We start from the raw sequence: 14,137 nt of genomic DNA, 5'->3' as shown, positions 1-14,137 counted from the left end.
GTGTCCCAAGAGTAAGTAGCACTCTATCATATTCCAGCCATAAGAATGTGAAAGAAGAAAAGAGAGTTTAATTTTGTTGCTGAATCACATTCTTGATGGCTTTGTGTTCCTATGGTTATACCCTTCAAAAAGGTGTTCAGTGCTGAGTGGTATCAGGTCCCTGCAGCATAGCACAATTGCTGACAAAGTGAACTCTCAGTGCATTAATAACATAGAACTGTGCCTTGTCCAGTATTACCCAGGAGCTGGTGCTGGGCTGCTCTAGTCACAGGGAGATTTCAGGTATGGTATAAGCTTTGGGCCATGGGTGGAATCCAGTGGTCAGTAGGCTGAGTCCAAGGTGTTTTGGAGGGGCTGGGTTTGTGTTGAAAAGGGCAAGTTCTTTCTGTGTTCACAAAAATACCTTTTGCCATCTTTTCCAGGGACCTAGAGGGCCAAGAGGTACAACGGGCCCATCTGGATATCCAGGCCATCCAGGCTTGCCTGTAAGATCACCACACTTATACAGCCTTGCATTTATTCTTGTCCACCCATTTTAGAACTTGCCTTAATGTGAATCAAAGCCTAAAAGTAATTTTTGAGGCCGGTGATAATATACATTTTGGCTTTACCTTATGAGTTTGGAAGTTGAGTTGTTCCTTCCCATGACTGTGTGAACATGTTTCCTCCTGGCAGTCTGTGGTCATGGAGAAATGCTCCTAGTGCTCTCTTTAATCCCTTTTCCCAAGACCACCTGTGGGAGACAGGAAAGGGGGAAACCAGAGGTCAGTCCTTCTGAAAGCAGTGACCAAGTGAAGTAAATTGCACTTTGGAATAGGTACACCCCAAGAGAAAATTCTGCCTCTATGTCCTATAAGCAAAAGGAATAATTTTCAAAAGCTGTCTCTAAATCTGACATATTAACTTGTCTTCATTCTCTTTTAAAGGGTACTCCAGGTTACCCTGGTTTGCCAGGTGAACAGGTAGGTAACAACTTATGAAGCTGTTAGTGGAATAATAATTTACACAACTATTTGAAATGTTCCGTATGTTTATTTTTTTATCAAGTTTTTCAAAAGAGTTACATAATTAAACTCTACTGTTAGCATTTTGTAATCATTCTGAAACTGTGTATATTCTTTATCAATTAGGGAAATCCAGGGATTGGAGTAGATGGACAAAAGGGGGAGCCGGTAAGAAAACAAGTAATATTAAATATATTATTGCTGTAGAGTTAGAAGAATAAGAGAGTCCTGTTAGGTTCCCTAGAACCCGTTCATTTGTGGCTTTGTCTCCTGCTAATCATGTTAGAAATTAAGAAATTACTGAACAAATTAATTCTGAGCAGAAGTGATTCCTTTAGTGAGCTGCATGCAGGAATCAAGCACATTCTGAAGATTTTGAAAAGCAACAGTGTTACTTAGCATTTGCATGCATTCTGAACAGACACTGCCTAGGTAATCACAACAGTGTTTGTGATTACTTAATGACAGGGGCTGGACCAGATCATATCCTGAATCTCATCTCTTGCTAAGTGCAGGACAGATGTCAAGGAAAGTGTGTAAGAAGCACATAATAATAGCTCCTCTACCAGTCTCTACCTATGTTAGCATATTCAGGATGTATAGAACCAATGTGGATTATTTGATATTTCTTCCATTAATTGGTCCAGTCAGTTCTTAGAATTTGTGCAAGTGTCTAACATACACAAGTTTTCATAGCAAATCAATAATTTCATTTCACATTCACAAAGTCTTGTGCTCAAAGACTTCGGTCTAGAACATGAGAGGCTCCATGTACACATAAGAGATTTGACAGTCCTGTAACTACTATCTCCACAGCAGATTTGGAGCAGGAGCCAGGCATTATCCTTTATTTCCTTGGCCATAACATTTTTTTTAATGACTCTGGAGAATGGGAGGTTAGATTGCCAATCTTACTCTTCTGGGCAGATGGTAAAGAGATTTACAGATCTCAGTGTAAACCTTTATCTGCAGGTAATTAGCACATTTTCAGTGAGTACAGAAATATGTAGTGCTGTGTTACAACAGGAAAACAAGCTGAGTTTCAATGAAATACTGCATGGAGCATCTCTGCTGTTGCTTTGGCTTCCACAGGGCGACATCGGACTGCCTGGGCCGCCCGGGTCACCACTCTTAGTTGGACCTCCTGGAGCTCAGCTGTTCAAAGGACAAAAGGTGTTAATTTGTCATCATTTTTAACAGTGCTCAATTTGGCAAGTACAATCCTATGATGTAATTTTTGCAAGGATAGCATTAGACAAACCTATCTTCCTGTAAAAAACCACTGGCTGCAGCAGAATCCTATTTTCAGCAGCTTTCAGGAGAGAACACCCCATGTATACTTTAGCTCATGTTCTGGAGGGAAAACTGTCTTGATGCAGAAAGGATATACTGCCCTTGCTTGGGTTTCTTCACTTTTTGTCATTAGTAAATCATATTTCAGGCATCTTGGCAAATTTTATTACTGTGCTAGTGAATCTCTTTGTGGCTCTTCACTAATACTTTAAATTTTGCATATCACTAGCAACTGTACTCTAATCTACAGTTTTGAACTAACCCTAACTCTTCTAGAGTGCTCTTTTTAATATAAAATTTGTGTAGTTTTGTTGTCAATTTTTATTGCAAGTTTATCACAGAATCATAGAATGGTTTGGGTTGGAAAGAAACACACCCAGTGGTTAAAAAATATTTTTTAACACTTCTAATTCAGAGTAGGACTTAAAAAAAGTTAACCAGCACATAGGCATATCCTTCATATTAATATGCACAAAAACTTTCCTTTTATATGTAGGGCCAAAAAGGATTACCTGGGGTAACAGGATACAGAGGGCCACGTGGACCCAAAGTAAGTAATGGGACTTTTTTTTCCCATGGTGCTGGCAAAGTCCTTCTGTGGTTATTATGTTAAACTTCTAAAGCACAGCATTTTTTGCTGTGAAATTTAATCACCAGCTAAATCAGTGTGAAAGCAAAAATATTTCAAAACCCTTTGGAAAATCTGTCTGAGTCTGTTTTATACATACCTATTGAGTGTTGCCTGGTAGCAAAGAGTCAGTGTTGTTGCCAGTTGGGCTGTTGATGTAATGGATTGGAACTATAAAGAAAATACAAGTACAGATTATTTTTCCTCAAGAAGAGAAAGAGAGAATATCTGAATGTGTTCTTAATGGGGCATGATATTTACCACAGAAGGTTGAGGAAAGTCTTTAACTTGACATTGTGGATGTCTTCAAGGGTAGAGAAGGCAGAGTCACCTGTTTGGAGAAAGAGTTGTTCTTGACTGCCTATTCTACATTTTCTTTTCCTTCTGTCAACATGACCAATTTAAACATTGAGGTGCCAGAAGAGTAAAATCCATAGGTAGGAAGCTCTGAAAAACAGAGGATAATTGGAGACAAAAGGATAACTCTAGATTATGTTAAAAACTTATTTAGCTTTGTAGCAGAAGAGAAGAAACAGACATCACATTTCTGAGTTGTAAGCTTAGCACTTTTTCAGAAGTTCATTTTCCATTATAAAAAGACCACTGTTACTTGGCACTGGAAAAGATAAAAAAGCTAAATTTTTTTCTATCAGATTTACATTGAAAAAATGGGCTTTATATGCATGCTCCAGTACTAGTTGTCTGTGTAGATGATAATACATGTACTTGTTAGTCATAAGCAGGAACAGGGAAATCAACTGAAACAGCTCAAATGATGTCCAGAACTTAAAAAAACAAACCAGAAAACAACAAATTCAACTGCTGGAATAATGTGAAGCTTAGAGAAGAGACCAGAAAAGGTTCCTCAAGTAAGTGGAGCTACTTAGGCACTGCTGGTGATGCTGTGGGAAGTCAGCCCCAGTGACTGAGCCTTGCAAGTGAAACAAGATCCATCGATGTAATGTATACATCATTTAATAAACATGCACAAAAATTGAAATTTATGGCACACTTCTCTGAGCATCTTCGTTAAAAAAACTATTTTGACTCCTCTAGGGCATACTTGGGAGAGGAGAAAAGGGTGAGAAAGGCCTTCCTGGATTCCCTGGACTGCGGGTGAGAAAGTTGCACAATAAATTATATCACAAATTCACTATAATTAGGCAGTTTAAATTTGCAATTTCAAGAAAGACTTTAAGGATTTTTTTAAACTAATCTGTCATGCTTTATGTATTGTATATTTAGGAGACTTGCCCTGGGACTTATCCTGTCTCAGACTTAAACATAAGCTCATACAGACTTTCCTTGGAAAGAAAGTAAATCTGTAGGGTTATCCTCTAAATATTTAGACCAGCACAAAGCTGCTCTGGAATAGCACAGTATTCATACAGTAATTTTAATGTTCTCCTTACGTGTTGATGGCAGTTTTTTACAGCAACTTTACCTGTGCTTGATTTGTCTAACAGTGCTGAAATGGAGCAGTATTCCACTACTGCGCTTGATGCAATATGGTAAAAATATTAAGTGAAAACCTGACTGGCTTACTTTGGTCTGTAGTTCTAATTCTTGTCCATTTCTCACAGAAACTATTTTCAAAAGCTTTGCAGAGTTTTTGGAAGGTATCCCAAGTAATATTTATCTATGTAACATTAACTATCAGCAGTTCTGAATAAGTTTAATTTTAAATAAGTTTTTACTGTTTTAGCTTACAGTCTACTTGCTTTTATTAGGGTCATCCTGGTTCTTATGGACCTGCAGGTTTTCCTGGAATGAAGGTATGAAGGCAGAAAATATAAGCAGCTCCCTGAACAGTGGGATCAGTGAGATTTTGTTTTCTGTGGATTTGTGCAGATTTGGAATTTCCACATACTTCACAGCTCAGATTGCATTTCTTCTTTTCTCTTCTGCTACCTGTTGCCACAGAAGCTGTATGAACTCTGTGTCTTTGAATTTCTGCTGCTCTTTGAAATTTGGCTGAAATTTGCTAATGGAATCTGAAGTTGCAAGCAGGAGGAAAAGTCAGTGGGACACAAATACAGCATAACAGAAAAGTTATGCAGCATGTTAATTTTGTGTTTTATGGTGACACTGTTTGTGTAATTTTGTAGTGCATGCATGTTTTGTTCAAGTTTCTGGCTTCAGAAATTTCAGTGATGCTAAGTCTGCTAAATTTTACTTAGGAACTTACAACATCTTAGAGGAATAAAGAGCAATAGATGTAGGTATATAGATCTATATCTTGTCCAACTCTAGTTAATGTAGAGGTACATAAATCACATTAATGTATAAATATTTTCCTCTACTCTAGACTTACGTTCCAGGTGACTGTTTTATCTGCAAAAATACTTTTCACTTTGTTTTTCATTCCTGCCTATCTAAAGAGTTTGAGTGCTGGCTTGATGAGTATATTAGAAAATGATAAAAAGAGAAGAGAGCTGATGTGCAGTTGCTTTCCATGCAGTAGTTTAAGAGAGTCATTCAGCAGGCAGCATACCAATTTCAGCTGTATTAAGCAGTCTATCAGAGTCTGCTGGTATGTATTCTAGCTAATACTGTGCCCCAGCTTCACTGAATCTGCTGAGCACTGTCTGAATAACCTGCCAATACATGCTGTGAATTTTCCAACACAGGAGAGTCTGTGAAACACCACCTCCTGTGCAAACCCAGTGAATTCTCTGAAACAAGCTGTGGACACAATTATAACGTGACAGTACGGTATAACTGCCTTACTGTAGGGTCTTAAGAGATTAATCAAATTGTATTTATGTGATCCCTTCCAGGGTGAAACAGGATTTGCTGGTTTTCCTGGACAACCTGGCTATCCAGGCATACAGGTAAAAAGTGACCTCACATTCACACCCCTCACCTCTCTGTGCCAATATTTCCTCCCAAATGTACCCACTTGTCAGGTCATTTCCCTTCATACAGTCATAATTTCTTTAAAGATTTGCTATTTTCATGGCAGTTGTAGTTACTTATCACCATGGTAGTTAACAGCAATGTAAGTAAACATTCCTAGCTGGTGCATGTGAGAGTGGGAATTCTGTTTTCACAGTTCATAATTTTTCATTGTTGAATTTATTTTAAAGCTCAAGATACTTTCTAAATTTATCAGAGGGAAAATGCTAGTTTTACTTTTTCTTTCCTGCCACACAGAAGGCTCCTTGTGTCATTAGGGAAGACAAGTTTATGATTGTGTTTAAAAGAACCAGAGATGACACAAGGATATTTTTTCATTGTGCAAGATACAGTCAAAGGAAACAGGCCAGAGATCAAGAGGGCAGGAGTCAGTGACAGAACTGACTAATTACTGTAGAGACACCATTAAAAACAAACAAAAAACCAAATAAACAAACAAACAAACAAAAAAATAAAAACAAAAACAAAAAAAAAAAAAACCAAGAAAGAGGCATAGAGGCCTTGTTTTCACTTAGGTAAGAATTGGCATCCAGTTTTGCAGTCCCAGTTCTCCTTGTCTGTGTCCTAAACAGCCCTGGCATCCAGTCCTGGGAATGCAGCCTCACTACACAGTTCCCACATTGACATTCTTGTTTTCTCAGTTCCAATTTGCTGAAAAAGGAAAGCTGATTTCTAATGTACAAAGCAAAAGGTCTAATACAATTTGCCACATAAAAGTCTTCCCTAAAGTCCCCTTCACTTGCAATTCTAAGTAACAAAATCCAAGTTAATTTAGAAATCCTCCAAGAAGAAGTGATTTTCCTCACCATTAGGAAGCACTTTTATGTTTCCCTAATGCAGATGTTTTAAAGAGCTTTGAGTCTCTCTTACCATTGATAATAGCTGTTAAACTATGAAACTGTTTTTCTTTATGTTTATCTGTCATAGAAGTAGTTTCCTAATTCTGATATAGAATTTTTGTAATTTTAATTACAGATCGGTTGTTAAAATAATTAAATGGATAATGATTTACTGTAGTTGAGTCATATTTACATTAAATTAATGAAATCAAATACAACAGTCACATGTTATGAAGAGTCAAATAGATATGTATGATGGGTATATTACTGTTTAGCCACTGGCATCCTGAAAGATCATGATTATTTTAAATATTTTTGCTTGATTTTAAATGCTGTAAAGTGTTACATTCTAGTACATAATATATTTGTATATAAAAAAAATTAATTCGTGGACTCTTACAGGGGGATCCAGGAGAGAAAGGGCCCCCAGGTCCTCCTGGAGCTGTTGGAACTCCACTGCCTTCTATAAAAGGTTGTATCTATTTTTGACTAGTCTTTGTGCTGTATGAAGTGCAGGACCTGTTTTGCTAAGGGTGTGAAAGTGGTCACTAGGGATGCAGGGGGCAGAATCCTAAAACATTCCTAATGGCCACAGGCTGTGTTTGTGGGTCTGGCCACGTTTTTGTGTTTGTCTCACTGATCTTCCTGGAACTACTTGAAACATACAAGCGTCAGATTAAATGTTTGTGTGCAAGATCTTCGTGCATGCAGTCACAACTAGATTTGAAGGACTCTCTCGTGATTGGACCTAAGCATATCTACAAAAAATCTATGAAAAATAAGCTCATGCTGGTTAATGGACAGCAAATAAGAAAACTCTCCTTCCCATTGTAATTTAGGATTCCTGTTTTCAGTATTGCCACAGCACACAGATTTTAGACTACAATCAAGCTTCCTGTTGCATAGCAGGGGCAAAGCCCTGGGACTAGTCCCAATAAAATACCTGACAATTTATTACCTTCCTCCCTAAACCTGAGGCTGAGTTTTAATGTCCCAGCTCCCTTTATCCCCATTTTATTCATCTAATCAGTGAAAAGATGTGTGGAAATTCTTATTTCATAGCAGGAAGCAGTGGGGAACAGCCAGGTCTGCTGCCTACAAGGTTGTGCTTTTGCATCTAATACTTGGAGAGTTTTTATTGTTGAAACATTTCAATAGAGAAGTCATCATAAATTGTATTTCTAGTGCAGCACTAGAAATTTCTTGTGAACACAGAAGTAAGTTACAACAAAACCCCAGTTCAGCAGAACATCCCCATTAGATAGCGGCCTCATCCTAAAATAAGTTTAATTTTTTCCACAGAATTCTTTGGTTTCCAGCCCATCCATGCTTAATACCTCAAGTAACATTCAGTCATGTGCATGGTGTGTGAGTGGATACAATCTTCAGGAAAAGAGGCCTTTAGCACAATAGAGAACAGAACTACTGCCAATATTTCCTTTTTCCAATCTAGTTACATCTGATTCAGGTTTTCTTAATCCGTATGTAATTGCAATTTTAAATTTCATTACTTGTAGCAATTTTGAAAGTATACTTAAAAAAATCTAGATAATTTCAGCTAAGGTGATCCTGAAATAACCTGTCCCTGTGACCTGTACTGCCAAAGTATATAACATGAAATCCATATTTATTTTAAATGCTACATGCATTTATTTTGGGCAAACATTTCTCTCAGCATTTTGTAACACACAGCTCAAAGATACTTCTACAAAGTGATGAAGAGTTAAAAATGTGCTTGTGAAATGGGCTGGAATCCATAGAAAAGTAACCAAATCCTCCCAACCTTAAAATTAAATTGTTACACATTTTAAAATACTTCATAAATCATTTTGCTCTTGTGTAGTTTACAACTTATAATTTTGGTCACAGCTTAATTTAGATTTAAGCTGTGAATTCCATAAGGTGTTCAACTCACATGTTTCTGTAATTGTAGGTCCACGAGGAGATCCTGGATTTCCAGGTCCTGTTGGTGAAATGGGGTCAGTTGGACCAATTGGTCCTTCAGGCCTTCTAGGAAGACCAGGATATGATGGAACAAGTAAGAGAAGTAGAGGATAAATGTGAACTATACACTAGAAAGAAAGAAAACTGTTCTTTGTTCTTGCTTCATGCAAGTCACCAATTGTAAAGACTGTTCAGTAAAAATATTAACTCAGCACTTAATAGCCAGAAAAATAAAAAATATATTCCAAGCAGAACATTAGGAATGACTAGAAAAGGAACAGAAGACTAAGGAGAATGGTAAATATCATGGTAAACCTATGGTATAACTGTGTCTGGAGTGCTGTGCTTAAAATTTCTGCTCTCCATCTCAAGAAAATATAAAGAGCTATGCTGAGGATGGCTTTGCTCTGTATGAGGAGCTGGAGTAACTGGGAAAAGAAATAATGAAGGGAAGGAGGAAAAGAAGCATTTGAAGGTCTACAGCAGAAACCTATTTTCTTGTGCATCCTGAAAAACCTAAGGATTTGGATTCAAGCATTAGTTACATAGAAGCTGTTTTTCAGGACAGTCCTGAATGGTCTGGAGTTTCCTTCTTGATATCTCACATTAATGCTGTATGGGCTGTTTACCTTTCTTTTTCAGGTCTTCCTGGCCTGCCAGGAGTAAGTGGGGCACCAGGAGCTCAAGGTTTTCAAGGGGACCCTGGTTTGCCTGGAACAGGTGAATTAATCCCAGGAAGACCGGGATTTCCTGGACCACCAGGCCCACCAGGGCAGCCAGGAAGACAAGGCTTACCTGGACTACCCAGTAGGTTCAATAGAAGTTTATATAACAAAAATATCATTCTGCAGATTGAGAGATCCATTGCTTTTGTTGGTGTTACAAATACAGAGAAGTGAAAAGTGAATTTTGGCAGCTATTTCAAAGTTTACACAGGATGTTGAAAACATGTATTTCCCATTAGCTTTTGATCAGTGAGATTTCAAGATTTTCATAGTTTTTGGGGTGATTTAAACATAAAGAAGTAACACACATATTAAAATTCTATTAAGAATATGCTACTTGAAGTTAAAAAATACTGAGGAAGAAACCCAAATCTGCATCCTTTAGAAAATAAAAAAATCAAGTTCTAAGTAGAAAAAAATAGTAGTGGCAATGAGAAGCAAAGTGCCGACATCAACTCAAGCCAAACTGTCTGTTGCAGTATAGTCTATAAACAACGACTTGTAAAGCATTTAATAAGATCTCTAACTTTTCATGTGAGAATAATGAGAAAGGGAGAGGAGGACACATGGTAAGCTGTGGAAACAGTTAACCTGATTTATACTGGCTGGAAAATCTGTTTTTTCAAAGGTGTAATCTGTACTGACAGAGGGATCCCTGGAGAACCTGGAGCAAAAGGTCAGATAGGCCTTCCAGGAAGAAAAGGTGCTAAAGGAGAGAAGGGTAAGTTGGCCTGGATAACAACAATTAGAGTATTAAACCTTTGCCGGGGTGTTAAATCTAAATGTGCAAGAAGTTCATGGTAACTTGGAGGATGAGGCCCATCAAAATACAGAGTTACACTGTTGGAATTGGGGCTTCTGAGTCAGCAGAGTACTGTTAGTGCAAAGTTACTTAGTACTGTAAAGGCAGACTGATAATCCTCTCCAGGTGAGATAACATGAGATAGAACAGTCTGTGCACTATGCACGCAGAAAAGAAAAAGGGCAGCATTATTTTTTGTGTATTAATTTTGCTGCTGTTTCAATGTAATTTTGACACTTTCATGTAGGAAGTCAAGGCTTCTGCTCATGTCGTGCTGGTCCTCCTGGTCCCCGTGGTGTGCAAGGACCTCCAGGTGCTCAAGGAAGGAAAGGACAAATGGGATACCCTGGAAGACATGGGGAAAAGGGCGACCCAGGCTCATCCGGGGCAGTGGGACCACCAGGGCTCCCTGTGAGTAGTTTTCATGAGCTTCAGTAAACATCAAGTTACCTCTCAACTCAAGAGGAATTTAAGCAGAATGGTGGAGAAAGTGCCCAGCAAAACTATCTGGAGCTTTTATCTACTTTAGCTTAATACAGTTTTGAGAAACAAGCTTTTACTTTTGGGAGCAGACTTACTTTCTTTAATGTGCTTCATATAATTTATCTTAGTCCCCAGAGTGAGCAATAATTCAAAACACTACTTAATCTAACTGCTTTAGGAATACCCTATATGATAATTTATTGGTCTTGCTGTAACTTTGATCTGCTTCTTGTGGTCTGATATATGGAATGTACATCCAGGATGCTGTATGCCAAAATGATGTCAAATAGAAGGGGTTTTTAATACACTCTCTTGTGTGTGAGAGGATTTTCATTGAAAAAAGGGGTAGATATACCCTGCTTTATAACTGCTGCATTATGGTTAGGTTTTTGGGTTGTTTTGTGGGGTGTGTTTAGAAGGTTTTTGTGCCTTTTTTTTGTTGTTCTTGGTTGGGTTTTGTTTTATTTTTTGAGATTTGTGTTTGTTTTAATGGCAGAACTGTTTTTTCACAGAAGAAATTGCTTAAAAGTTTCCAGAACGTGTTTTTTCAAAAGAAAAAAAACCAAACAAATCCATTGTGAGTCTGAGAGAAGGAGGTGGAAGGGCTCTCATTCAACTTCCAACAGTTTCATTAGAAGGTTTACATTTGCTCTTTTCGTTTCTTAAAAACCTATTACCTGAGTGGTGTATGTGATATTCTGATGTTTTTGTTACTTTTGAGAGTATGTTTTAGCCCTTGTGGCTCCAAAGCAAGGCTTGAAGCCTTCTCCTGAACTTTGCTGTTCTTACGTTACTAAACTGAGAAACAAGGACAAAGTAATCACTTTGGAAGAAAATAATTCACTTCAGTACAGAAGTGCTTTGGTTTATTGGACCACTTTTCTGTTCTCTTTTCCTCCCAAATATTTCATTTTCTTTTCAGACACTTATAACTCATCACTGCCCACTTGAAGATCTAGACATTGTAATAAATAGTCACTTCTAGTTTCAGACACATTTTTTTCAGAAGTCTATTGCCTGATTTTAAAGTGTCAATCACATTCTAAACTGTTTTTGCTCCACGTATTTTTAAGGGAAAGATTTAGAGTAACAGAGGAAGCTGCCTAAGTAATACACCAGTTTTTTGTACCTTAGTGGTCTTTTACTTCTGTGTAAATTTCACATGGTTAAGTGTATTGGTCCACATGTACTGTTGCAAGATCAGACCTTGACCAATGATGACATGAAAACTGCACCCTGCTTGGACAGCTGAAAGCAAAAATCAGCATAAAAATATAGAAAAGTTTTTCCTTTCACCTCTAAACCTGTTGAGCCATATATTTATCCAAGAACATAATGAACCTAACCACATGAAATTTTTTATTGGTGACTTTTTGGGTTTTCATTCAGAAAAAAAAGCATCACTTACCTCCTGCTGTGTTCTCTTCTGGGAGGACAGCTTCATCCAGCAGTCACCACCCTCCAGAGATTCCCTTCCTCAGTGGATTGTGGGTTGAAGTCTGCAGTGGGAAGAGTTAATGAATCATTTGTCTCGATATTCTTATGTTTGCAGTCCCATGTCTGTGCAGCCATGGGCCCAGTGCTTCCAGCATTACAATTTCTTGCAGTTTTGTGTCTGTGCATGTGGCAGAGGCAGGCTGGAAAGGCCATGTGCCATTCACATTCTTCTTTTTGACCGTCAAAGGAGACAAGTGTGTCCTTTTAATTGGACTTTAATTGGTCTTTTTTTTGGGAAACCATGCAAGAGATAGATATCTAATTTTCACTTAAATTCCCACTTTGATTCCTTGCTGGAAATAACAGACAACTCTTTTCTTTGTCAATGATAAGGGGACTCCTGGTTTTGCTGGACAGCATGGGGAAAAAGGAGAGAAGGGAGATCCTGGAAGAGTTAAAATAAAAGGTAAACACATTTTACCATTAACCTTTCTGTTTTCTTATACAATGCCTAAGCAAAAGTGTGAAAAAACTATGAATTTACTAAATCCATTAGCTCACTAAGTTACTGAAACCTAGAGGGCATATATATCTAAACTGCTCTCTTAGTACCATCTCTTCTTGCTAAACACAAGATCAACACAGTGTTTTGTGAGGTTTTTCTCTATATTTGAGCCATAAAACAGTTTTAACAGCATGTTATTAATGCCAACAAATGACTTTCCATGTCATGCAGTGGATAATTGGGGGTCTCCCAGAGATCTGTACAGCAAAGACTAAGCAGAATACAAATACTGTGAAATCATGAAGAAATATTATCAAACAGACAACTCCTCCTGAGGTGTCATATACCAACATCATAGCTGTTATCTCAAATTAGGCCACCAACATCCTGCTTGGGAAAACCTCAGTCTGAATGACTATTCAGATTCCTTTCCCATTTCTAAAAATTACTCTTGACCAGGCATTGAAGAGAAACAATAGACCACCAGTTGCACAACTGGAATTATTGTAATTAAATAGATCAAAACCTCTCCACAGTTATGGTTATGATTTGCAAAAGCAAAAGAAACAGAGAACAATAAATTACAGCAATCTGATGGCAAAGCTTAGTTAGAAAGGCTAAAATAGTTATTCACAAAAGATTGTCCTTCTTATTGTTTATAAAAAGTTAGCTTAGCTTTGGATGCCTGTGGGTTTTTTACAGATGTTGGAGCAGGGGAAAACATTTGCTTCTATTTGCAAAGGATTTCTTGACACAGCAGAATGAGTCTTTGTGTTAAAACAGTTTTGCTGTTCTTGATGCAGAAGTTACTTTTTCATAAATATTGTGCAAGAGAAATCCATGGCGGGGGGGAAACCAAAAACCTTAGGGGATTATTGAAGCGAATATTCTGCATCATATGGCACTGCTATATCCTGACTTCACTGAAATCAAGAATAAATCTGTGACCTTTTAACTCTGTGTATAGCATGGACAAAAGCCATGTTCCTGTGGTGCCTGTGAGCATGTCTTTTATGGAGAGACCAAGTTGTATCCAACTACAAACTGCTTTCCTAAGCTTAAAATGCCCAAGGAATGTGAATTCAAGGACTGGGAAGTATCGTGAAGATAGGATCAATGGTTACCCAGCATTTCCTGAAGCAGAAATAACTCCTCCTCCTAAAATTTTTTTCCCAAAAAATGTTTTAAGGATTAAAAGGTGAAAGAGGACCTACTGGGCTTCAAGGATTTCCAGGCCAAAGAGGTCTTGATGGCAGAGATGGGGAACTAGGATTGCCAGGGGAAAAAGGAGCGGAGGTATGTTTGACTTCCCCAGACTTTTTCCATTTCAATTAACTTACTATCTTATGAAAAGTTATGAAAGTTTTTATCCATTAAAAAATTAGTTTCACGTAAGTATTACTGTTTATTTTGGCATTCCTGATCATAATTTCTGCATATACTGTGTGCCAATATTATGGGGTCAGGAAACAAAAAATACATGGACCCCTTTGGTCCTATTGCCTTTGAATATTTAAAAATACTAATGTCACCCATGTAGTCTTTCCCTTGTGAAAGT

At 37.8% G+C, this 14,137-nt stretch overlaps 1 protein-coding gene and 1 long non-coding RNA gene across 2 annotated transcripts in view; one reads left to right on the top strand and one right to left on the bottom strand.

The window, feature by feature from the left end:
• The window catches only part of COL4A4 (collagen type IV alpha 4 chain), a 56,620-nt gene that overhangs the window by 17,882 nt on the left and 24,601 nt on the right, over positions 1-14,137 (top strand). The window contains exons 9-23 of the mRNA XM_056499263.1: positions 423-485; positions 927-962; positions 1,131-1,172; positions 2,097-2,177; positions 2,794-2,847; positions 3,982-4,041; positions 4,656-4,700; positions 5,706-5,759; positions 7,086-7,155; positions 8,617-8,721; positions 9,270-9,434; positions 9,981-10,077; positions 10,406-10,565; positions 12,468-12,540; positions 13,769-13,875. Coding sequence (XP_056355238.1) covers positions 423-485; positions 927-962; positions 1,131-1,172; positions 2,097-2,177; positions 2,794-2,847; positions 3,982-4,041; positions 4,656-4,700; positions 5,706-5,759; positions 7,086-7,155; positions 8,617-8,721; positions 9,270-9,434; positions 9,981-10,077; positions 10,406-10,565; positions 12,468-12,540; positions 13,769-13,875 — 1,212 coding nt within the window. The remainder of the gene's footprint in view (positions 1-422; positions 486-926; positions 963-1,130; positions 1,173-2,096; positions 2,178-2,793; positions 2,848-3,981; positions 4,042-4,655; positions 4,701-5,705; positions 5,760-7,085; positions 7,156-8,616; positions 8,722-9,269; positions 9,435-9,980; positions 10,078-10,405; positions 10,566-12,467; positions 12,541-13,768; positions 13,876-14,137) is intronic.
• On the bottom strand, positions 627-3,266 carry LOC130257036 (uncharacterized). The gene is made up of 3 exons (XR_008841219.1): positions 3,187-3,266; positions 3,026-3,096; positions 627-733 (listed from the first exon to the last, which is right to left on the bottom strand). It is a non-coding gene; the product is annotated as an uncharacterized LOC130257036 (long non-coding RNA).

This window comes from Oenanthe melanoleuca, chromosome 9 (genome assembly GCF_029582105.1).
Source record: "Oenanthe melanoleuca isolate GR-GAL-2019-014 chromosome 9, OMel1.0, whole genome shotgun sequence".
In the NCBI taxonomy this organism is placed as follows: domain Eukaryota; kingdom Metazoa; phylum Chordata; class Aves; order Passeriformes; family Muscicapidae; genus Oenanthe; species Oenanthe melanoleuca.
The sequence above is the reverse complement of the archived record's forward strand: the minus strand, read 5'-3'. Positions and strand labels throughout refer to the sequence as shown.